Raw genomic sequence first — 25,739 nt, 5'->3', positions numbered from 1 at the left:
ATCTCTAATGGGCCTGGATCTTAGCTTATGAATATAGAGGAAGGTTATTTTGGTAATCTCCTTTGAAGTACCAGTCAGTACAAAAGTGATATTTTAGTTGTATTAGAGCCTGGTGGGCTGAGTATTACCTTGGATGCTCCAACAGTGAGATATCCCTGTCATAATTCCTGAATAGACGTGTGATTCGTTTCGTTATGAATCAAAATTTGGATTACATTTTTGTTATTTGGGGATTCGGAAGTATCTGAATCTCCAAATCATAATAGTAACAAATGTCAATGAATTCAAAACAAATTAAATTGAAAAAACAAATTCATGCACTTCATTTGGATCCGAAATAGCATAACGACATAACGAATGATCCATATTGATTCGGATCCATTTCGTTTTCATTTTGCAATTAACATTTTTCATTATTGTAAAAAATGCACTACATATAAAATGGAAAGATATTACAATAAATGCAGTCAGGTATAAAAGTGAAATAAGATGATTCCTACTTATCATGTTTGAGTTTGATTGAGATAAATCCATCAGAATCTCCGAATCATAACATAATGAATAAATCCGAAATTCATTTTGTTCAATTCGTTCCTTTGGATTCATACGACTCCAGTCGATATAGTCCAATCAGCTCATTCAATTTCTCTTTGTGCTTTAGACTAGCAGGGATGACTCAGAGCGCATAAGTAATCTCCCGAAATAACACGTTAAAACAAATATAGCCAATCTTCTGAAATAACTTCCGAAATACAGATCAATTCGAAACCACGAATATACAAATATACAAAACGAATTACGAAAATTAATCATATTAACATAACGATTATGATGAAACAAAGTGATTAACCTAACTATAGAATCCGAAACAAAACAAATTTCGAAGCAGGGATTGTGGGAGCCCCTTAATGTGGGCACATGAGGGGTACAAAGCCAGAAACTTAGGGCAAGGATGATTGGAGCCCTTCATAATGGAGGTGTACAGACCTGAGATCTCAAAGCAAAGTCCATAAGAGAAAGGAACTATAAGAGGTTTTAACTCTTCAACATCTACCAAATTATGAAATATCAGTTCTTCTTGGACTGGCCCTTTAAAAGGGAAGCTTTTTTGGCCATACTTCTCTTCTGGATCACAGAAGTTAACTTCTTTCTGCATTTCTGTGACCCAGATTCAGTGGAGAGGGGGCTAAAACCCACTTTCAGCTGAAGTCACAGAGCCAGTTCTAGGCCCTCGAAGAATCCTGATCCACCCAAACATCTGGACGGGCAGCTAAATTGGCCTCTCAGTGTGCCGCTGAGAGCCTGTGCCAGCCTGCTACCACCCTCTCCATAGCTGTTGCTCCAGTGAGCACTGGGGCAGGGGGGACTTACGGGCAGAGCAGAGAGTGGAGACTGACATCCACCGGCTCTCTGCAGGCTGAGAGCTGAGCGATCAGTGGTGTTTGATTGCTCAGTTCTCGGTGTTATGCCGCGTAGACATGATCGGAATTTTGGTCAGAAAAAGGTATGATGGCTTTTCCGATGGGATTCCGCTCAAGCTTGCCTTGCATACACACGGTCACACAAAAGTTCTCTGAACTTTCGACTGTCAAGAACACGGTGATGTACAACACTATGACGAGCCGAGAAAATGAAGTTCAATGCTTCTGAGCATGCGTCGAATTGTTTCCGAGCATGCGTGATTTTTTGCGCATCCGAATTGCATACAGACGAACACATGTTTGGATAGGAACTTTTTCCGACTGAAAAATAGAGAACCTGCTCTCAATCTTTTGCTGGCTAGAATTCCGCCAGCAAAAGTCCGATGGAGCATACACGCGGTCGCATTTTCCGACCAAAACCTCTCATCAAAGTTTTGCTGGCGGCATTTCCGATCGTGTGTACGGGGCATTAGATGCGGTGGGGACAGATAGCTGAATATGTATTTTTTTTTATTTTCCCACACTTTTTTCATATCAATTACCTTTTGCCCGGCAAATGTAACTTGGACATAGGGATCCACCAAGTCCTTGTTTTCCCCGATAAGTGCCTTCTTAACGTTGGCCATGATACTAGTGTTCATTCTGGGTAGCCCCTCAGCGCGGTAGATCTTAACGTAGAAGCGAGCCCACTGACGCTCTGGAGGTACCCCATCTGGAAGCAGCAGGTTTCTGGAGAAAAAAAAAAAGCGTTAATCATTTTAATGAAGACGTACATATATAACAATTGCGAGAATGGGAATTTTACATCAGCAGCTCCATGGCTCTGTTCCAGATGTCAGCACTTTATGTTGACATCAATCGTACAAGGAATACATTGATTTTAATGAGTCAGTTGACTTAAAGACAGGAGGACAAATTTGCAGCACCACAAAGCAGACGGCTTCAGTAGTATTTTCTCTTTATAAAATGTATAATGTTCTGTGACACCAGTGTCTTGCCAATTAGTAGGAAGCATGAGCTTCGCTGATTGGAGAGCTCTAGCTCTGACTTATGCCGCGTACACATGGTCGGACTTTTCGACCGGACTGGTCTGACGGACGCCGACGGACCAAATCCGGCAAACAATCCGATCGTGTGTGGGCTTCACTGGACCTTCAGCGGACCTTTCCAGTCGCAAATCTGACGGACCTTAGATTTGGAACACGCTTCAAATCTTTACGTCGTAACTCCGCCGGACCCAGAAATCCGCTCGTCTGTATGCTAGTCCGACGGACAAAAACCGACGCTAGGGCAGCTATTGGCTACTGGCTATCAACTTTCTTATTTTAGTCTGGTGTACGTCATCACGTACGAATCCGGCGGACTTTGGTGTGATCGTGTGTAGGCAAGTCCGTTCGTTAGAAAGTTCGTCGGAAGTTCGTCAAAAGTCCATCGAAAGTCCGCTGGAAAGTTTGTCGGATCAGTTCGGTCGAAAAGTCCACCCGTGTGTACGCGGCATTAGACTCAGATCTCTGCAGAAACACCACTGCTTCCAAACGGAGTGCTAGCAGGAGACAGTCTTTTCTTTTCAGGCTGTGGCCGAAAGTTTAGTTAAGGATTTAACACACATTATGTCCATTATTTACATTTGTTACCTCCAAAATATCTGCTTCATCACCTATTCTTCATGCTTTAAATCCTTTTTAACATATTTATCCCCCTCCTTCTTTCATGATAGCACTTCGCCCTTTTGACTCCTTTAATTTTTTTTTTTAATTGTACTGGTAATTAGAATATTTAATAACTCTTCAGTGTCCAGCAATGGCTGCTGGATCCCCTAAACAGGATGCATCTGGTGCCGCAGAACATAGCTGCTCACAGCAGTTGCAGGACAGGAGCTGTATATTTAGGGAAGTCTAAAGAACATTTATTAATGTTTTATCCTGTCCATTCATGTAAAATGTGCAGAAATGTATATAAAGAATTATATAAGGAATTAAAGTGCTAAATGTTGGAGGTCATTTTACAGTAATTCTAAAACAATGTAATAGCATATGGGAAGCATTTGCAATATTGTTTCTGGGATAATTTCTTTGAGAACGCCTACTAGAACCATTTTCTTGTCAGTTGTGTCTGTCTGATGGAATGTATGATCTGTATAAGTGCTGTATATGTACTTTCCAATGTCTCTCAACATAAGTTTTGTTGTCTCGTCACATCTGCACAACCTCTTTCATGAAAACCACTGAAACATTAAAACATCAATTAGCTTCAATAGCCTGTCACAGTGAAAATAATAAAAATATATTTTTTGTTAAAACAGTCTAGATCAAACTAGCCCTGAAACGCATCAGTGGGAGCAGTCTCAGTGTTGCATCTCTACGATTAAGCCCAGTGGTGGGTGAAATGTGCCAATGGAGGAGGTCCCAGTGTTGTATCTTTATGATTAAGCCTAGAGTTGGGTGAAACATGTCAGTGGAGGAGGTCCCAGTGTCGTAACTTTACAATTAAGCCAGGTGTTTCGTGAAATGTGTCAGTGGAGGTGGTCTCAGTTTTGTATCACTAAAGCAATTAGTCCATGTGTTGGGTGAAACAAGGAGGATGTACCAGTGTTAAATCTCTATAATTAAGCTTGGTGTTGGGTGAATAGAGTCAGTGGAGGAGGTCCCAGTGTTGTATCGCTACAATTAAGTCCAGTATTGGGTAAAATATGTCAGTGAAGGAGATCCCAGTGTGGTATCTCTATGATTAAGCATGGTGTTGGAGGAAATGTGTCAGCGGAGGAGGTCCCAGTGTTGTATCTCTATGAATAAGCCAGTGTTGGGTGAAATATGTCAGTGGAGGAGATCTCTGTGTTGTATCTCTACAATTAAGTCAGCTGTTGGGTGAAACAAGTCAGTAGTGTTGCACCCTTATGATTAAGTCCATCGTTGGTGAAAACATATCAGTTTTGTTGAGTGACACATATCAGTGGAGGAGATTCCCAGTGTTGTACCTCTATGCTTAACTCTGATGTTGGATGAAACGTGTCAATGGAGGAGGTCCCAGTGCTGTATCTCCATGATTAAACCCAGTGTTGGGTGAAACATGCCAATGGAGGAGGTCCCTGTGTTGAATTGCTACAATTAAGCTTCCTGTTGGGTGAAACATGTCAATGGAAGGGGTTCCAGTGTTGTATCTCTATGAATAAATCTGATATTGGGTGAAACATGTCAGTCAAGGAGGTCCCAGTGCTGTATCTTTATGATTAAGCCCAGTGTTGGGTGAAACATGTAAGTGGAGGTGGTCCCTGTGTTGAATATCTGCAGTTAAGCCCGTTGTACATGTCAATGCAGGAGGTCCTAGTGATGTATCTCTATGCTTAAGTCCATTGTAAGGTTGAAACATATCGGTGAAGAGGTCCCAATGTTGTATATCTACGATTAAGCCCATTGTTGGGTGAAACATATCAGTGGATGAGGTCCCAGTGCTGTATCTCTATGATTAAGCCCCCTGTTGGGTGGTATGCATCAGTGAGGAGGTCTCAGTTGTGGATCCTTTTAGTTTTGTCCTGGAATAAAATTTTACCATCGTACATTGCAGGGGTCTTCAAACTGCGGCCCTCCAGGTGTTCAGGAACTACAATTTCCATCATGCCTAGTCATGTCTGTGAATGTCAGAGTTTTACAATGCCTCATGGGATGTGTAGTTCTGCAACAGCTGGAGGGCCGTAGTTTGAGGATCCCTGCATTATGGTGTGCTGTTTTCCCTTGATGTGTTGGCAGTTTGGAGTAAGAACAAGCCCCTCTTGGCATTTGCAACCAATCAGCAGACATAAGGATTCCCTATTTAGGGCTTAGTAGTAATGGGAAACTTTTATTTGAATGACCTTTGGTTACTTTCTGCTTTTTGCTCTGTTAAATATTGTGCACCACTGAAATTGTTTTATTTGTTCCATCAGTGCAAAAATACACCTGCCAGAAACCTTGTGAGCTGATGACTTCCTGTGCTATCTACCTGTACTGCACTCTTTTCAGTTAGCATCATTCCCTTTTCTCATTCTAGACTACATAACACCCCTTCCTGTGACGTAAGAGCAGGCAGGGTTGTGTGCTGAAATCTTGTCCTAGAGAGACAACACCGCTCCTCCATATTACACTGAGTGAGTGTTGTCACCCTAGGACAGAAAATGTGTGACTGGTCAGATCGCCAGATAAAAACAAAAGAAAAAAAAGCCTAAAAAAAGAAAACGAATGCAGCCACCACATCTGAGGACCGATAAGCTACAACGCTATCAAATATTTTTTTTTTTTAGCGTTTAGATTACAGTGATTGTTTTATTTTTATTATCATGCTTTAACAAGTATTTATTCTAGCATATCCTCTTAACTCCACGTCTGTCACAGTCTACACGAAGCTTAGCTATTTACTCCATCCTGAATTCAAAGCTGTCATTTTGTCCTCTAGCAGAATCCCCGGTGAGACGTGTGAGAGCTGTGGGGGCTCCCAGATGTACAAGATGGCTTTGAAGCCCTTCTGATCAGCACACCAGGTCCCCCTCTTCATGTTATAAAGATGAAGAGGATTGAGAAGCTTAAGGAGGGCAGGATTTACATGTTCTACATACCTAACTACTCTTCTATTGGAAGCATGGGATGGGATCATACAATTTCATTTCAAATGTTATATAAAGCAGGATAAACCAGGCCTGAAGTGTGTTCTTATATGAAATAAACAATTTCAAGTGAAATTAAACCTGGATTTCTACTTTCTCTAAGTGAACCGGTTGCATTGGCCTCCAGAAAAAGCAAGGTTTCCCCTTTCAGCGACACTTTTATCTTTTTATGTTAGTGAGGTGACTGTAATGAAACATTGACAATAAACAAAACGATCGGGTAATTCAATCAGTTTAACATTTCTGTTCCGTAAGCGATGGACATAATGAAGGCTGGGGGCTGGTGATAATGAAGTGCCAGATACACCGGATTTAATGAGGTATGCCATGCAGTGGCCTCATTTCATGTAGTGCATGTGACTTACAGCTGAAGGAGGAAGACTATGTCTATAATACAAGATAATGACATATAAAACATTAGATGGATGTAAAGGAAGCCGTACTCTCATTCCTACTGAGATTATCAGCTTCTTAATTAACCTTTAGGCATAGCTCCTTACTGTCCCTCATTGAAAGGGACTGTTCTTCTGCCAAACCCCTCCATCCCTCTTTACTCCCCAGTTGTCCTTCTTTTTTGGTCTAGACCTCTGGAAAAATAATTTTACCTATCAAGTGTTTTATTGCCTCAATCTTCTCATGCAACCTCTAAATATTGCATTTATTATTTTAAAAAGCCAGTATAAGGGAACGTAGTTAAAGTAGAACTAAAGGCAAAACTTTTTTTTACAGAGGGATCCTACAGGTATGATATATGGTCATATATGGTCCAAGCTGGACCAATGTAATCATGTAAAAATGTCCATACCTGGACTTCTTCTTTTAATAGTTTTAGAGGGTCACAAGTCAACTTTGTTAGCAGGGGCTTGCCTTTTCCAACCTCAAAGATAAGTCCCAACTCCAAAGCTATCTCCTGCCCAGCCACCATCCCACTATCCATGCTGTGGCGCCCCTATTGGGCCTGAATTCCATTTCTAAAATGTTAGAAGGTTCCTTTCATGGCTTCTTTAGGCTAAAAAAGCCGATACCATGAAATGTGTTGCGGAAGTCCCATAGTGCCACACAGAAACCTCAAATGAAAAATGAAGCCACCAAAATAGGGAACATAAAGGGAAGCAGCTAGGTACAAGGGCCAATACACTCACCCTTCAATGTCATCATCATCAGTCTCGTTAGCTTTGTGAGGTGTCTTTATATTGTCCCCTTTTCCAACGACGGCAATGTCACATTTCAGGTAACCTTTAACCCCCGCTGTGATGTCATCAGGGTCAGAAAGAATGGCCCATTTGTGGTAGAATTGGTGTTCTAGAATGATGATGCAAGAGATGGAAGTTAAACATTGATTTACAAAGTTAAATTTAAATAAAATCTTAGGCACCAGCCTACAAGTACGTACCAGGTTGTGTATAGACCGTCCCCACATCCAGCTTGAATGATCCGACCAACGTGCCACTGCGCAGGAGATTTTTGGAATGGATGACCTATGGGAAAGCAAAAAGACAAATATACAGTAAGTTATAACAAATATTGTTCACAGATCAAGTTTTTACTTTATTTTTTCACTCTCTGTTTACCAATAAACAAAAGGGAGCTGCAGCTTTAAGGTTGGCTTCATACTTATGTGTTGATTGAGATAACGCAACTTCAACACGCCTTAGATACACACCCAAACACATGTGCATTGTAGCGTACCAAACCACACAGAGGGGAACCAGATGTGATACACCGCATAAAAAAAAAGGTTTATTTTTATTTTTCTGTGCACTGTTGTGAATTGGCAGCCCATTCAAAATGAATAATTAACCTGTATATGAAATAACGCACAATAATGTTTGTGCAGTAACACACTGCAGCACACCAGACAGGTGTGAAGGGGCTTTAAGGGGCCAGCCCATTCTGTCTGACAAGAAGTGATGGGAAATCTCCCCAATAGGGGAGATTGCAGAAAAACTTGCTCTATCCAAAACAAAATAAAAAAGTTTTGGCTAGCCTTGGGTCACAATCTCAGCAAGTGTTTACTGTCAGTTAAATTCCCAGGATAAAAGGGAATATTTTATTCGACTTGTACTATCTGATCTAGATAGGAAAAAAATTGACACCACAAACAGGTAAATCGGGCTGCTGCCAATGTCATTCCACCTAGTAACTCTAGCCACGATCTTTTTCTAATACAAATTTTATCTGTGAACTGATATGATACATAAGAGACACCTTTGTTTCCATGTTTTTCTTCTCAAACTAAGTCACCATACTCATTATTGGATGCATAAATATCGCTCCGCATTCTTGGTGAACACTGAGAAATAAAATCAATATTCCCTGGAGCCTCGAATGAAGCCAACTGAGGTTGTAAAATGTGTTTGTGTTGATGGCAGAAGTGATCGCTCACCACACTGCTCAGTGTTTTGTGTCGATAGGGAACGGCAAACATTGTTACTTACTGACAGTTTGATAATTTTGTCAAACATCACGTCCGGAGGCACGTGGAAATCAAAGACGAAGTACTGTGGGAAGGAGAGACATTGATTATAAGAGACGGAATTCAGATAACAGAATGCAGAGAGACACGTATTTAAACCCTAACAATGAATGTATCTTATGGGCTTCCTTGGGATTTGTTAGATATGCCATTAAATATATTTTATATCTGTTCGATAATTAAAATACAAAAATAATATAATAACCCTGCCAGAAATCCAGTGAGCTTACAAGTTTCTGTGCTGTCTGTACCTTGCCAGTTTTCCATTAGCATTATTCCCAGCTCCCTCTAAGGACTGAAGAACACCTTCCACTATGTTATAAAGGAGAGAAGAGGGGGAGGTGTTCTAGTTCTACCCTAGGGAGACAACGCTGCTCATCTATAGATACAGTACTGTGATCATTGTTCGCTAAGACAAGTAAAACTAAAGGAAAAACCTGCCCTTACATAGGTGGTCGGGAGGAGTGCAACCCTTAACCACTTAAGCCCCGGACCATTTGGCTGGCCAAAGACCAGAGCACTTTTTGCGATTGCACTGCGTCGCTTTAACTGACAATTGCGCGGTCGTGCGATGTGGCTCCCAAACAAAATTGACGTCCTTTTTTTCCCACAAATTGAGCTTTCTTTTGGTGGTATTTGATCACCACTGTGGTTTTTATTTTTTGCGCTATAAACAAAAAAATAGCACCAATTTTGAAAAAAAACGTATTATTTTTTACTTTTTGCTATAATAAATATCCCCCAAAAATATATAAAAAAAAATGTTTTTCCTCAGTTTAGGCCGATATGTAATCTTCTACATATTTTTGGTAAAAAAAATCACAATAAGCGTTTATTGATTGGTTTCCGCAAAAGTTATAGCGTTTACAAAATAGGGGATAGATTTATGGCATTTTTATTAATTTTTTTTTATTAGTAATGGCGGCGATCAGTGCTTTTTATCGTGACTGCGACATTATGGTGGACAGATCAGACACTTTTGGCGCGATTTTGGGACCATTCACATTTATACAGCGATCAGTGCAATTAAAAATGCATTGATTACTGTGTAAATCTGACTGGCACACAATAGCTCCACGGGAGAGATTCCCCCATCAACACTGACTGGTTTTATTGGGGGAATCAAGCAATTTTGTTTTCTGTGGAAAAGAAAATCGTTCCATCTATGGCCGGCATTACAGTAATGGTAAGAATGCTACCCTTAAAGAGAGCTAAAAAGACTATTGGTGTCATGCTTCGGGCTCTGTATAGTGGTGTTGGTCTTGAACTAAGCAGCAACCACCATCAAATGGAAAGTCAATCAGCTACAGCTCAAGGAATCCCTAGCAACTTCTGGAGGAACTCTATGGTTTCCCTGGAACCCTGGTTGAGAATGGCTGCTCTAGAGCAGTGTTTCTCAACTCCAGTCCTCAAGGCGCCCCAACAGGTCATATTTTCAGGCTTTCAATTATCTTGCACAGATGATTTAATCAGTTTCACTGCCTTAGTAATTACCACATCCATTTCATCTGAGGGAAATCCTGAAAAGATGACCTGTTGGTGCACCTTGAGGACTGGAGTTGAGAAACACTGCTCTAGAGACAAACTTATGCAGCTATGCTACTTTTATCAAGCATATTATAGAGTTTAGTAACATGGGAAGTAGAGAGAATCCCGAGCACCATTAAAGTCAAGCTGCAGAGGGGAACTTTATTCATGTGGTCTGGAACTCTTCCAAAGTACAACCATTCCAACCTGACATTTCAAGCCTCTCTCATTTCTCATTTCTCTTTATATGTGCAACTCCACTCCATGGTTATTAGGTATAATAAATGATTTGGAAATAGATGGTGCTTGTAAATTCTTCTCCCATCTCTTCTTCTATGCCTGAAAGTCTATAAAGTTGGCCATACAGATGATTTTTGTCCGAATGTTATTGAAATATTGTTCATCAGAATGTTTTTTTACTTGCCATCATAGTCAGCTACTTTTGTTCAAAAGTTCCTAATGTTCTGTTCAAACCTGCTACTTGAATGATATCCCATTTATTTGAATGGACATTACAATATACAGTATATTATTTTTCCACATTCACAGTTAAAATTTCTTCCATTGAGAGAAATAGCCATCCTGCATCTTCAGATTTTCTCATTGCTAGGCTTGAAAACTAACTTTGATTTGACCCCACTAAGAAAATCGAACAAATTTCTTGATAATTGATATTTTCATGCAAAAGTTTACCTGTGCATGGCCAGTTTTAGCAGTAAGCTAAAAAACTAAACAACTCAATGAAAAAGAAGGATAAACTATCCCTTATGAAAGTACATGGTAACCTGTGAGGTCAGAGATTGCCCACAAAAGTTTTGAAACATATGGTTCCGTTTCAGGGTTCATGGACACTGGGCTTAAAAAAGACGCCAGGTCTTTTGGCAGAAAAAAAAAACCACTCATATAGAGCGTTTTTGTACAGGCGTTTAGGAGCGTTTAACACCAGTGTGCATTTAAACCCCAAATTCTCAAGAAGACCTACCAGATGAATTCAGTGAAATAAAAACAAGGGAGCAGTTCCACAAACATCTGGCATGACTTTACTGACTAAATGATAACAACCAAGAACCACAAACGTTTAGTTTATTATAGGTGGTAGTGTATCTAAACCCCAAAACACAAAAATAATATATTGCAGCTTACCAATCCATAGATGTGGTGGCTGCATTCATTTTCATTTTTTTGCCCTTCATATTAACCTAATTATCCTTCTAGCAGGGCCGATGTTCTGTCAAAATAGCCAACTCGTCAGAAACTCCAACTACTTTACTTCTGGTTTCTTTAAACCATCAGAAATTGGAGATTTTGACAAATTGCTGTTTGGACACAACACCGGCAACCGAATAGAGTCCGATGCACGATATTATGAGCGGAGATTGTTACTCCGCTCTGATACTAGCCAACAAAATGGCTGCCTCCGAGGCGGCGGCAACTTTGTCTTCGTTAGCCGCTGTGCTGTAAAAACAGCTAAATCTTCCTGTACTGCACATTATTCGGTTGCCGGTGTTGTGTCCAAACAGCAATTTGTCAAAATCTCCAATTACTGATGGTTTAAAGAAACCAGCAGGAAGTGACGTGGTTGGAGTTTCTGACGAGTTGGCTTCTTTGACAGAACATCGGGACTAAAGAGACGGAAGGGGGCTGGAGGGGCAGCTGTCCTGCGCGCAGTGTCTTTAGGTGTTAAGGGTAGGGAGTGCTGCAAGGCAGCAACCCATAGAGTAGTTTCAACCAATCTTTACCCCTTCTATCCGTTACTGACCCACCCTGTTGCCTGGGGGCTGCCCTACCTCAGAGAAGCCCAAGCAGAGGAGCAGTGATATTTCTGGTGGTGAGGTCCATTGTTTGCACCAGTGGTGGACGTAGGGTGGTGTGGTGGTGCAGTCTACATTGGGTGTCGGCCAGCTGACTGCCCAACATTTATCTCTGTTGCACCTTACAACTGCCAGACAGGCAGAAGGAGCACAGTTATGTTAGTATCATAGATCCCAAGTGCAAAAGACGATCGGTGGTTCCCGAGGGGGGGCACAGTTTGGCATCTTCGCCCTGGGCAGTAGATGACTTTGTCCTGGCAATGCCTGCCAGTAACATACTTCCTGTTCTTGGGTGACAGCACTTACTCATTGCACTGTATCTATGGTGGAGCAATGCTGTCACCCCAGGCTACTCTCCTGATTTGGACTGCAAAACTTCCCCCTATCCCCAACTACACTACATAGAGGCTGGTGTTGTGTCCAAACAGCAATTTGTCAAAATCTCCAGTTACTGATGGTTTAAAGAAACCAGCAGGAAGTGACGTGGTTGGAGTTTCTGACGAGTTGGCTACTTTGACAGAACATCGGGACTAAAGAGAGGGAAGGGGGCTGGAGGGGCAGCTGCCCTGCGTGGAGCAATGCTGTCACCCCAGGCTACTCTACTGATTTGGACTGCAAAACTTCCCCTTATCCCCAACTACACTACATAGAGGGGGGTTGTTTTGTAGTTCACAGAAGATAGCTGGGAAGGATGATTATATTGTATGTGAGTACAAGGATGCCATGTTTCTGTCAGATTCAACAGGTAGTTTTATGGAAAAATGTGCTTAACGTGTAAAAAAAAACAAATGCAGCCACCCAATCTAAGGATTGGTAAGCTGGAATATATACATTTTTTGTTCTTGGGTTTAGATACACTTTATAACTTAAGGACCAGAAAAATTTGCCCCCTTAATGACCAGGACATTTTGTGCGAAACGACACTGTATCGCTTTAACTGACAATTGCGTGGTCGTGCAACGCTGTACCCAAACAAAATTAATGTTCTTTTTTTCCCACAAATAGAGCTTTCTTTTGGTGGTATTTGATCACCTCTGTGGTTTTTATTTTTTGCCATATAAACAAAAAAAGAGCGACAATTTTGAAAAAAAAAAAACACAATATTTTATACTATTTGCTATAATAAATATCCCCCATAAAAATGTAAAAAAATACATTTCTTCCTCAGTTCAGGCCGATATGTATTCTTCTATATATTTTTTGGTAAAAAAAAAATCTCAATAAGCGTATATCGATTGGTTTGCGCAAAAGTTATAGCGTCTACAAAATAGGGAATAGATTTATGACATTTTTATTATTATTTTTTGTTTACTATTAATGGTGGCGATCTGCGTTTTTTATCGGGACTGCGACATTGCGGCTGACAGATTGGACACTTTTGACACATTTTTGGGACCACTGACATTTATACAGAGATCAGTGCTATAAAAACACACTGATTACTGTGTAAATGTAACTGGCAGAGAAGGGGTAAACACTAGGGGGCGATCAAGGGGTAAATATGTTCCCTCATGTGTGTTTCTAACTGTGGGGGGGTGGGACTGACTAGAGGAGGAGAGAGATCGTTGTTCCTACTTAGTAGGAACAGACGATCTGTCTCTCCTCTCCTGACAGAATGGGGATGTGTGTGTTTACACACACACATCCCCGTTCTGGCTCTCGTGCCCGCGATCGCACGTGGCCGGTGGACATCGCAGCCGCCGGTCACGCGCATCAAGTCCCCCACCGTGCAGCGGGCGCGCGCCTGCTAAAGTTGTTTAAAAGGCCGACGTACAGCTACGGCGATTCATGGGAACGCGCCGTCCTGCAGCAGTATAATGACGGCCGCTGGTCGGCACGTGGATAAAGTGATATTGAACCCTCAGTTTTTAAGCACTCTCAGCTGCTGATTTATTCATTTACTAAGTATGCAGCTTCTGTATCTTTTAATCCTTGTCTATAGTCCAGTTTAAGCTGCCGCCATGATTGCAGTCCCAGGTTTCTTATTTCAGGGTGGCTCCTTTCTCTTGCAGCATCCAATGGAGACACCCTTGCATGCAGGAACTAGAGTTATGTCTCCCTACATTGGGTGCATCAATAGAAACACACAGCCCTTTAGCCTAGGATTGGCAAGGCACTCCCCTGTTCCTATTTTCTCCCAGAGAACTGACTGGCTCCAGACTGCACTGTCCGCTGTTAACACTTGAAGACCAGAAGTTCAAGGAAGCAGCACTGAGAGAGCAGGAGCCAGCAGGATTGAAAGGTATACATTGCAAGTGCTGGGTAAGAATTTTAGAAAGCAGCTTACTGGAGAATGTTTATTTTATTGTGCTCAATATGTTAAACCTACAAAACGCAGAGAGTTATCACCACCTTAAGGACCAGAAAATTGCTATCGTTCATAGGGGTTATATAATCCATGTTAACCTGTAAATATCTAAGCCTTAGTTTGCATATATTGAAGGTAGGAACACTCTGTATTCTGATGTAATGTTAGTACATTTTTATTAATATGCATTGCAAACACAAAGCAAATAAAAAGCAAAAATAAAAAGACACTAGTGTTATAAAGCAATTACTAGCTTGAATAACATCCCTCCAGTGTATACTGTCAGCCTGGCTGTAATCAAGAGGAAAAGTCTAGCTATTTATAAGGTTTGTTTCCTGGAAGATCTCTCACAATCCTTGGAAGCAGATAATGGTCTGCGGTTCAAAGTACTTACCTCATTATAGTACGGGCAGTTGGTGGATTCTTTCATGGAGGTGTATTTCTTCTCATCTCCAACCTCAACACAAACCACGGGATCCATGTTTAATCCCACCAGCTGCCGAGCCTCGATCACTGTAATACTAACCTGCAGGTCAGAAAATCATCAATTAAAGGATAGAAAGAGAAACGCTGAAGTTTAGATATGGCAATTTGTTATATTGGTACAACTTAGACCAATGTAATTATAGAAACATAGAAAAGTGATGGCAGAAAACAGACCAAGTAGTCCATCGAGTCTGCCCGTTATTTCTTTTTTTTATACATGTTTATACATCATGTGTGTTGCATAGCTGTGGGATACCCTAGAAAGCTGGAAATGATTGTAGTAGAAACCCCTACTACAGTGATCTCCACTTCCTTCCAGGTCCTGTATTGAGCGGCTGCTCTTCTGCATTGTGGTCCCTTCGCTCAGCATGGTCACCATTCACTATCTCAATTGGACATGTGCAGAACAAAAAAATTTGTTTTGATGCGTTATTTACATAAATTAATTTAGTTAAATTCATTGAAATCCTTTTCAGAATTTGTTTCGTTTATTCGAATCGATTCGAATTTTCCAAATTCAGTCGAATTTAACTCAATTCAACCGAATTCAGCAAAGTCAAATCGATTAGAATTTGAATTCCATTCAAATTGCATTCAAAATCGAATATAATTCCATTTGAATTGAATTTGAATCGAATTCCATTCAAAATCAAATTTATTCTATCCAAAGTTCCAATTTTGGAAGATGGTTGTATTCTTTCTATTCTATTCTATTGTTTTTTCTATTCTATTCTTTTATTTTCTGTTCTATTTTTTTATTTTCTATTAAATTCTATTTTTTTCTACTCTATTCTAATTCAAATGTATTCTTTTTTGAATTTCGTAAAACAGTTATATTCATTCTATTCTGTACTATTCTATTGTTTATTCTATTCTATTATTTTCTATTCTATACTTTTCTAGTCTATTCTTTTCTATTCTATTCTAATTCAAATTTATTCTAATCGAAATTGGATTTTCAGAAGATGGTTGTATTCTTCGTTTCTATTCTATTGTTGTTTTATTCTATTCTATTCTAGTCTAGTTTATTTTTATTTTCTATTCTAATCTATACTTTTCTATTCTATTCAATTTCAAATTTCATCTATTCGAATTTTGGAAAATGGTTATCTTCTTTCTATTCTATTGTTTTTGTAATTCTATTATATGCTTCACTTTTCTATTATTTTCTGTTCTATTCTAATTTGAATGTATTCTATTCAAAATTCGAATTTTAGAAGGAGGTTATTTTCTTTCTATTTTATTCTATAAATTTTTTTCTATTCTACTCATTTCTATTCTATTCTTTTTTTCTATTTTATTATTTTCTATTGTATTCAAATTCAAATGTATTCTATTTGAAATTTAGAATTTTAGAATATAGTTATATTCTTTCTATTTTTTTTTATTCTGTTCTATTGTCTTATTTTCCATTCTATTTTATTCTGTTCTTTAATTTACTATTTTATTTTGTTCTGTTTTAGTCTATTATATTCTATTATTTTATTTTCTATTCTATCCCTTTATTGTCTATTCTATTTTTTTTATTCCTTTATTTTGTATTCTATTCTTTTTTACTCTAATAAATTATATTCTTTATTTTCTATTCTATTATATTCTTTTCTAGTTTATTCCTTTTTTTTCTATTCTATTTTATTCTCTTTGGAAATTCGAATTCGAATTGAAAATGATTTAAATTCGAAAACTATTCAAATTCAATTTGAAAGCTATTTAAATTCAAATTTCATCCAAAATTTTGTTTTGTTATTTCAGATCCATTTAAATTCCGGTACTATTGTCATTCAGAAATTCGGATACGTCTGAATTTCTGAGTAATGACATATTCATCCGAATTTTAAAAAGCAAACCGCACATGTCTAATCTCATTGAATGCAAAATGTTCCATGATTAGACAAAGTGGGGAAGTGTAGCAGTGATGTAATGATCTCTATCTCGTCCAATAATCTCTTTTATGAATTTAATAATTTTTACATAGATTAGGGAAGGGTATGGTCACCTGTAGAAAAAGGTAAAAATAAAAAAAACCTGGTGGTGGCTCTCACCTTTCTTCACTCCAACCAAAACAAAAAATTATCTTTTGGCTGGAGTTATGGGTACTCACTCTACTTTTCCATTTGTGTTTGCCAAGAATTACATGGGGCCGGGATCTTAGGCCAGACAACCAACATACTAAATATTTTCATTCAATTTATATCTCAGGGTGCAGAATTTAAACTAGTGCCCAATAAATGACACACTTTGTTTAGCTCATGAGATTCTATTTTTTTGTAAGAGAATTCATTCATAAGTCACCTTAATATTGGCATACAAAAATAACTGAAAGAGGAGCTCCAGTCTCCTCCCAAAAATACTGTAGCTGGCGGCTTTTTTTTATAATGACACTTACCTGTCCAGGGATCCAGCGATGTCCACACCCGAGCCGTTTCTTCAATCAGCTCCGGGTGCAGGCGCCGGACATCTTAGGTAAGGGAAACAGGCAGTGAAGCCTTCTGGCTTTACAGCCGGTTTCCTAATGTAAATGCATGAGTCCCACTGTGCTTTGCGAATGGTCCTGAAGTCTTCTGGGACCTGTGTGTGTCCCAGAAGGCCGCTGGAGGAAGGAGAATGGGCCAGACATCATCGTAGATCGCTGTGGCGTTCTGATCGGAAGTGGGTACCTGTCAAAAGCAGGTACCTGCTCCTCCCAAAAAAGGGCCATATGTGGCAGTGGAGGGTGCAAACAAGTAGACCTTCCCCTTTTGTTTGGAGCTCCGCTTTAACCTTCTTTGTCTGCCCCAGGAGTCCTAAACAAATTCTAAGCAGATTATTGAGTTTTCAGTAAGTTGAGCATGGGAATACCCCTACTATCCCTCCATGCACTGTAGATGCCTAATGTCACTGTAAAGGTTTCAATGCTTTGAAAGATGTTCCACCTATTGGAAATCCAGATTGCCTGGAAAAGGTTAGTGGAGTGAATCTACATTAAAGTTATTAACTTGTGATCTTCAGTGTATGGCCTGTATCAACAGATAAGATTGGTTGAGTGAAGGGCCAGCTGAGTATGGTTTAAGTCTAGAAGGGGTTACCACAAAAGCCTTCTAGAGACTCATAGGAATTAGAGATATTTATTGTACAGAATGTAATGTGAGCCCATGGTTGGTACATGAGGAGAGGAACATCTGATCTATGGGCCCAGGAAGAGCTGTTTACTCTTCAACTACCCCAATTAATTTCAATCATAATTAAAACAAGCCTGTTCTCAGGCCATGAAAATACTAATCGATTCTCAAAGGTAACGACTGAACATAATTGTATTGTACTGCACAACATCTAATTTTAATCTTTAGACTCTACACAGGACTTTTACTGTCTGCCGCCATCTTGGATTCCTCAAGGAGAGCCTAGGGACAGGTTATAGATACCAATCACTACCTACTAGCTTTCGTGCTGGTGCTTTTATTCTGCCCTTTTTCTCCTAATGCCGCGTACACACGATCGGACATTCCGACAACAAAATCCTGGATTCTATTTCCAACGGATGTTGGCTCAAACTTGTCTTACATATACACGGTCGCACAAATGTTGTTGGAAATTCCGAACGTCAAGAACGCGGTGACGTGCAACACGTACGACAAGCCGAGAAAAATGAAGTTCAATAGCCAGTGCAGCTCTTCTGCTTGATTCCGAGCATGCGTGGAACTTTATACGTCGGAATTGTGTACACACAATCGGAATTTCCGACAACGGATTTTGTTGTTGTAAAATTTGAGAACCAGCTCTCAGATTTTTGTTATCAGAAATTCCGACAACAAATGTCCGATGGAGCCTACACACGGTTGGAATTTCCGACAACAAGCTCACATCGAACATTGGTTGTCGGAAATTCCGACCATGTGTACGCGGCATTAGGGTAACTCACATGCAAATTATTTTTCAGTGTATGCATGGTTTGGAATCAGCTTTTCTGAGAGTCATTTTTATACTTGTTATTTTTTTATAATGTCCATAGTCTGGCCACAGGTTCACTTTAAACTGCAAAATATTTGCAAAAATTAGAAGAGAAAATTTTCCTGAAGACTTACTTGGTAATCCATTGGCCTCCCAGCGCTGGGCTCCATTTTAATGTCAGGCTTAGATCTACAGAAAAAGAAATAAGTTACATAACATTAACATTAAAATAAGCCTACAAATAAATGCAGGGATTTAATATACACAGTATAGGAAATCTCAGGGGGCTCGTTATGTCTCTGGCTCACAATACAAATATTGACACAGATTTCCTGCACTGTGATATAGAACACATTTTGTATATAAGCATAGAGGGATTTGCTGCTACCATGGTTTTGCGGCAAATCCAAGGGATATTTGACTTAAAACGTTGCATGTTCGCCACTAGAAATAAGGTACGACCTATAATGCAGTGCTTTGTTATTGTCCCTGGTCAGCTGAGTGACAAGAGCCAATAATTTTCTCCTCACTTTAAAACAGCAGGCTCCCAACAGCCATATTGTCTCTGTTTTTATGGAGCTGTTAAGCAAGACATAGACGTTTGGATTGACTTCAGTACTACCAGCCTGCCCATAGATGGATCAAATCTTGGCCGGTCCCTGCCGAACCAGATGAGATTTGATCCATCTGTGGTCAGCTTTAGAGAGAGCTGAGAATTCTGCAAAATGAGATACACTGTTTTTTTTTTTTTTGTTTGTTTTTTTGCTTTTTAGTTTATTTTCTTTTTTTTTACACTTGTATGTGCCCATGACAGTGTCAGGCTTCCCATACTTTTTGTTTGACAATAGCTTGTTTTTTGCCCTACATATGGCCCGAATTAAATAACAAGATTTGCCCCCTATAGACTTCATTGGGATTCACTACAAAGGTTGCAAACTTCAAACTTTGAGCAAGATTTGCAAAACTGTTCATAAACCAAACCTAAAAGATCCACTCATCCATACTCAGATATTAAATGGCAGTTAAAAAAAAATGTAATTAATTGTCCCTAAAAATTTTAATTAATTGTCCCTAACCATAAAAATTCTTAATAATCTATAGAGGAGCAATTTAATAACAGAATGAGCACCTTGCACACAAAAGACTACCAGACATGTGTGATAGCGGCACCCCCAAATGACTTAATTGCACATGCTGGGATGCCTGAGACTGCATGATGATGTCATTGCACTTGCCATGATGATGTCATTGCACTTGCCATGATGATGTCATTGCACTTGCCATGATGATGTCATTGCACTTGCCATAGTGATGAGGCAGGTGTTTGCGTAGGGGATGGAGGAATAGGTACAAAGTTTATAAAATGCCGGAATATCCTATAGCACCTACGAAGGAGTCATCGTTTTACCTTTTATTGGAGACATTAGTTGTGAGGGCCGTGACAGAGGCAAGGGATATGGTGTCTGGGTCCAGTCCACCCCCCAGCCGCATCGCCTTCCTGTCCAGGTCTTCTGTCTCCAAGACGGCCGGCTCATCTGTAAATACATATAATGCAAATTAGAGATCTATTTTTACATAGTTTTGAGATGTGTTTAGACATTTGTCCCCCCTAGGAACACCTAAAATTAGGGCACCCTTTTTATACAAGCTCCACCAATTGCATCAAGTGTTTATGTAAGTAAAAACTAATGATAGAATGTGCTATAGGAGTCTACTGATTTATGTGGGCTCTGCTTTATAAACAGTTATTGTTTAACTGTACATACCACCAAAGAAAGGAAAGATGATTTCATGTTTCCTGAATTATAGAGTCCTACGATTCCTCTCAATAACCCCTGTGTCCCCCTCCCACTACAGTTCTCTTTAGCCACAAATGTGCAGAGATGGACAGAAGATGTTAGGAAAATTTAGATAAATATATCACAATTTATACATTTTGAGGTTAACACTGTCTTCAAAACTGGCCCATAAGTGCAATTATGAAGAATACAGCCCAGAATCTGCTCAGTATCCTAAAATGAGGAATAAACCTATTGGATTTATGATGGAAGAGACAATTGCAGATACCTTCTGTTTTGTAAAAACTTTACTATGCTGTGCACTGGATTAGTGGAGGGGTGTTTTAGTTAGCCTACTCTGCAGCTGTAAATTCCTGAGTCCTCTTTACCTAGCAGGAGACATCTGAGCAAGGTGGTTCTCCACAGTCCTTGTAGCCTTATGCCGCGTACACATGCGGCACAAGGCTACAAGGAGTATGAGTATAGAGTATGCTTCTGCTTATGGTCTTGGCATTATGTGTCAGCTCCTTGCCTGTGCATTGGCTGTTGACCACATGAGAAACCACAAGGAACAAACCTGAGGGCCATGACCTGTCATAATACCCTTATCTTCTTGTGGGGCTCCCAGAGATGACTGAAAACTCATACCTCAAGGAAACCCATCCATACCACTGGTGACACAAAGGTTCCAGTGTAATTGTATCATGTACTCACTAGGACAGCCCTTCTCAACCAGGGATCATCCAGCGGTTCCTTGGGTTTCCAGGAGCAATTTCTACCTCTTAGATATCTAATCGTTAACACCATTCCTCCCACTGACCACCAAAGTAAGAAGCATCCTCCTTGATAAAAATACTGAAAAAGGCTGCTCCAGGGCTGATGATGAAGACACTGTCTCTACCCATTCCACCCAAAATGGGAAAACACGTTTTTGGATTGGGTTGCATTTAAAACGGTAAATTAACACTAAGTTATTACAAGTTGTACCTTCTGTATTCCCTATATACTAATGTCCTAAAAATATCAAATAAACTAAATTTACTGCACCAGCTCATAAATCATGCTGTCTGGAAATGATTGTGTTATATGAGTATAATGAAAGGAAGGAAAAAAAAAGTCAATAAAACTTATATAAGAAATAAACATCCGCACATTCAAAGGGAAATGAGAAGCTTCCCGACTCGTAAAGTTCTTTTTAGTGCAGTGACAGTAATGTGGGCAAATTGAATTTATTTTGTTTTTGTTATATTGCAGTATTTAGACAAGATCAACACACTGGTTTTAGACTGTTGAAGTGGACCTTCAAAAAGTGAAGATGTGCTATGTCATAGGGAATATCTAGAAATGCTAAAGCCAATCTCCGGGGCAAGTAAAAATCCACTTAACAGTGAAGCTACCCCCACGCTGTAAGGGTTAAAGTGATACTGAAAACAATGTTATACTTACCTGCTCTGTGCAATTATATCTTCTTGTAGTCCCTATTGAAACTTTTGGCTCCTCCCTTCTTTTGGGTGCCCCCTGTAGCAAGCCAGATGCTAAGGAGTCACCTGTGAATGCGCACCACCATTTTGGTCCTGGGTCAGGCTAGTGGGTCTACTCTACTGACAACAGTTTGATGACAGCAGAAGCCTATGGCTCAGCTCCCCTCCGTTTCTCCTGTAAAAGTAGGAAGTGAGAGGAGCGGTTTTAGAGCCGAGATAGTGAGGAGCAGTGACAGGAGCCAGGTAAGTGTTTAGGGACAGAGGGGGGTAGGACAGGATGTGGGGCATTTTTTACCACAATACAGAGAATGTATAATTAATATCCAAAATCTCCAAATGTTTCCACCTACTTCACTTTCACATGCCGGAAGTACGAAGAAGTTGTGTAACCGGACGCCGTCTTGGATGCTGTGGTAAAGAACCATTTGTTTTTAAATATACTGTATGTTAGTGTGCACTTTGGAGATTTGGTTTTAATGTACAGGCATGCTCAAAAGTTTGCACACCCTGGCTGAAATTGTGAAAGTTTGGCATTAATATTGAAAACATGACTGATCATGCCAAAAAACTATCTTTTATTTAAGGATAGCAATCACATGAAGCCATTTATTATCACATAGTTTTTTGGATCCTTTGTAAATCATAATGATAACAGAAATCACCCAAATGGCCCTGATAAAAAGTTTACATGCCCTGGGATGTTTGGCCTTGGTACAGACACAGAAGGTGGCACACACAGGTTAAAATGGCAAATAAAGGTTAGTTTCCCACATTTGTGGCTTTTTAAATCACAATTAGTGTCTGTGTATAAATAGTCAATGAGGTTTTTAGCTCTCACATGGATGCACTAAGCAGGCTAGACACTGAGCCATGAGGAGGTAGAAAAGAATAGTCAAAAGACCTGCGTAACAAGGCAATGAAACTTTACAAAGATGCCGCCTTCTGTGTCTGTACCAAGGCCAAACATTCCATGGCATGTAAACTTTTCATCAGGGACATTTGGGTGATTTCTGTTATCATTATGATTTTAAAAAGGATCCAAAAAACAGAAATCACCCAAATGGTCCTGATGAAAAGTTTACATACCCTGGAATGTTTGGTCTTGCTACAGACACAGAAGGTGGCATATTTGTAAAGTTTCATTAACTTATTACACAGGTCTTTTGACTATTCTTTTCTACCTCCTCATGGCTCAGTGTCTAGCCTGCTTAGTGCATCCATGTGAGAGCTAACAAGCTTATTGACTATTTATACACAGACACTAATTGTGATTTAAAAAGCCACAAATGTGGGAAATTAACCTTTAATTGCCATTTCAACCTGTGTGTGCCACCTTCTGTGTCTGTACCAAGGCCAAACATTCAGTGCATGTACACTTTTTATCAGGGCCATTTTGGTGATTTCTATTATCATGATTTAAAAAGGATCCAAAAAACTATGTAATAATAAATGGCTTCATGTGATTGCTATCCTTAAATAAAATGAAACGGGGGGAAAAACAAGGGTGGGACTTTTTATGAGGCAATTAATGGATAGGTTCATATGCCTCCATTTCTAATATATTGAGAATAGAGGGGTGGGACTTGTGGGACTTTAAATGAAGCACACTACTGAAGAATAAAATGCAATCATGTTTATTGATTCCTAGTAAACAATCATATAGTAATGATAAACGTTATATAATCAATTTATGGGTATTGAATAGCCATGAAATGCGTAGAGCTACTGTTACATGCTACATCACTGCAAAATATATGTTTAAGATTCATATGCCTATCACATCAATGGGCAACTTACCATTACCTTTATCATTCATTTACAATTCTAGTTTATGCTGGAATATATGTATAAGTTGTCATTGATTGTCATTGATTATATAAAGTTTATCATTACTATATGATTGTTTGCTAGGAATCAAACATGATTGCATTTTTTTATTTAGTAGTGTGCTTCATTTAAAGTCCCACAAGTCCCCCCCGCCCCCGCCCATTCTCAATCCTTAAATAAAAGACAGTTTTTTGGTGGCATGATCGGTCATATTTTCAATATTAATGCCAAAATGTCACAATTTCTGCCAGGGTATGCAAACTTTTGAGCACAACTGTATTTAAAATAAAGATTACTGCCCTATGGTATCTCTTGTGTTGCTTATTATTTTTTGAAATGGCCAATGTGTGAACAGGAGAAATAGCAGCCTAAAGGGACCTATTGCTTGGAGGAGAGGAGGTGACCTGAAAGGCTGCCTGGAAGGACAGCTTTGATTTAAGCTATTCTAGATCCCCTTATTGAAGTAAAAGGGTCATTGGATTCCGGTGAGTGCACATTATGGGTGTGAGCACAATAGAGCACGTGGTTATTTTTGGAGGTGTATTGTAGTTCACAACGCATGATCCTTGGAGAAGAAGTTTTGGTTTGGAAGAAAGAACACTGTACAAAGAGAGACTTGTTTTATTCACAGCACTTTTAATAAAGATTCTTTTGCACAAATGATACTGTTTGATGCAAAGGTTTTATTTGTTCCATTTTGGCTTTCACATTGTCACCTAGTCACAAATAATTGATTTCTGTATGATTGTTTGCACTGTAGATTTGTGGGTAGAGCGGCACCTGCTTTTAGATTTCTTTTAGTTTTCTTTGAGCTATAAATGCACCTCTCCATTTATTAATACACCATAAATACATTTTTTAAATGCAAGCAGTGTAAGGACCTGAAATTGAATTATCATACTAGTGCAATCCCTGAACAGCAGGGGAGGAAAAAAGCAGTAGCCAATCAGTTGTGTTGCCGTTCAAGAAGCGTGCTGATAGGAAGAGACAGCAGAGTGACACAGGGAGGCGCTCATCAGCCTGCCTCTCCTTCTTGAACTGCAACAAAGAAAACGCAATCTCCTGCCCTGTCAAACAGATCTGTATGCTAAGTAGCAGGGCTATGTAAATCTTAGTTCTGGATGGACAGAAATACAAATCCTTTGTCAGATTAAACAGCTTCCTTTTATGAATTTCAGCTGTGTATTTAGCTGGAATTCAGCTTTAATGCCTTATTATTTCCAATTCATATACTACCATTTCTGGAACTTCATTAAACATTAAACTTCTCGCTATCTATCTCTGTTGTTATGAAAACTTTGAAAAGCCAATAATCCAAAAAGAATTACATGTTTTTATTAGCCCCATTGCAGCTTGTGAAATTAAACGAAAAACAAACAGTGGATTAGATGTTCTTAGTTATTTATTGTTATATTGGTCTGCTTAATGTGACTTTTCCGTATTTTTTTAAATATCCAAACCCCTGCTGATAACTCAATAAACTGTTGTCTCTGGACACCACCAAGGCATCTGATAGCATAGATTTGTGCTATCTATGGGAAGTGCTTAAACGCTTTGGCTTCGGCAACGTCTTCTGCAACTGGGTTAAACCCTTATGCCATGTAAACACGGCTGGACTTTTCAACCAAACTTGTCCGACGGAAGGAATCCGTCAGACAATTCGACTGTGTGTGGGCTTCATCGGACCTGCAGCAGACCTTTTCTGTCGAAAGAGTGACGGACAGGGCCGGACTGACCATTTAGGCACTCGGGCAGTGCCCGAGGGTCCCATGCCTCCAAGGGGCCCCATCAGGGTTGCCAGCCTCAATAAAACCAGGGACAATATGTAAAAATCTGTGTTTTTTTTTTTAAATCCCAAGATTATAGCTGCCCTGCCTCTCCAGTACCTTTTCAGTGTGTGTATGTGTATTCTGTGTGTGTATACTGTATGTGTGTATATTGTGTGTCTGTGCGTGTATACTGTATGTGTGTGTGTGTATACTGCGTGGCCCCATAATCTATTGCCTGGGGGCCCCATAATCTCCTATTGCCTGGGGGCCCCATAATCTCCTATTGCCCGGGGGC

At 39.7% G+C, this 25,739-nt stretch overlaps 1 protein-coding gene across 22 annotated transcripts in view; it reads right to left on the bottom strand.

Moving 5' to 3' along the window:
- Nucleotides 1-25,739, bottom strand: part of OTOF (otoferlin) — a 500,270-nt gene that overhangs the window by 109,960 nt on the left and 364,571 nt on the right. For all 22 annotated transcript variants that reach the window (XR_012243739.1, XM_073625193.1, XM_073625192.1 and 19 more), the window contains 7 exons: nucleotides 19,998-20,124; nucleotides 18,724-18,778; nucleotides 14,571-14,702; nucleotides 8,493-8,555; nucleotides 7,448-7,532; nucleotides 7,197-7,356; nucleotides 1,964-2,150 (listed from right to left, as the gene is read on the bottom strand). Coding sequence is in view for 21 of the 22 variants with exons in the window: in XM_073625193.1 (XP_073481294.1) it covers nucleotides 1,964-2,150; nucleotides 7,197-7,356; nucleotides 7,448-7,532; nucleotides 8,493-8,555; nucleotides 14,571-14,702; nucleotides 18,724-18,778; nucleotides 19,998-20,124 (809 nt within the window). In the remaining variant the exon portion in view is untranslated. The remainder of the gene's footprint in view (nucleotides 1-1,963; nucleotides 2,151-7,196; nucleotides 7,357-7,447; nucleotides 7,533-8,492; nucleotides 8,556-14,570; nucleotides 14,703-18,723; nucleotides 18,779-19,997; nucleotides 20,125-25,739) is intronic.

Source organism: Aquarana catesbeiana, linkage group LG04 (genome assembly GCF_042186555.1).
Source record: "Aquarana catesbeiana isolate 2022-GZ linkage group LG04, ASM4218655v1, whole genome shotgun sequence".
NCBI lineage: Eukaryota > Metazoa > Chordata > Amphibia > Anura > Ranidae > Aquarana > Aquarana catesbeiana.
The sequence above is the reverse complement of the archived record's forward strand: the minus strand, read 5'-3'. Positions and strand labels throughout refer to the sequence as shown.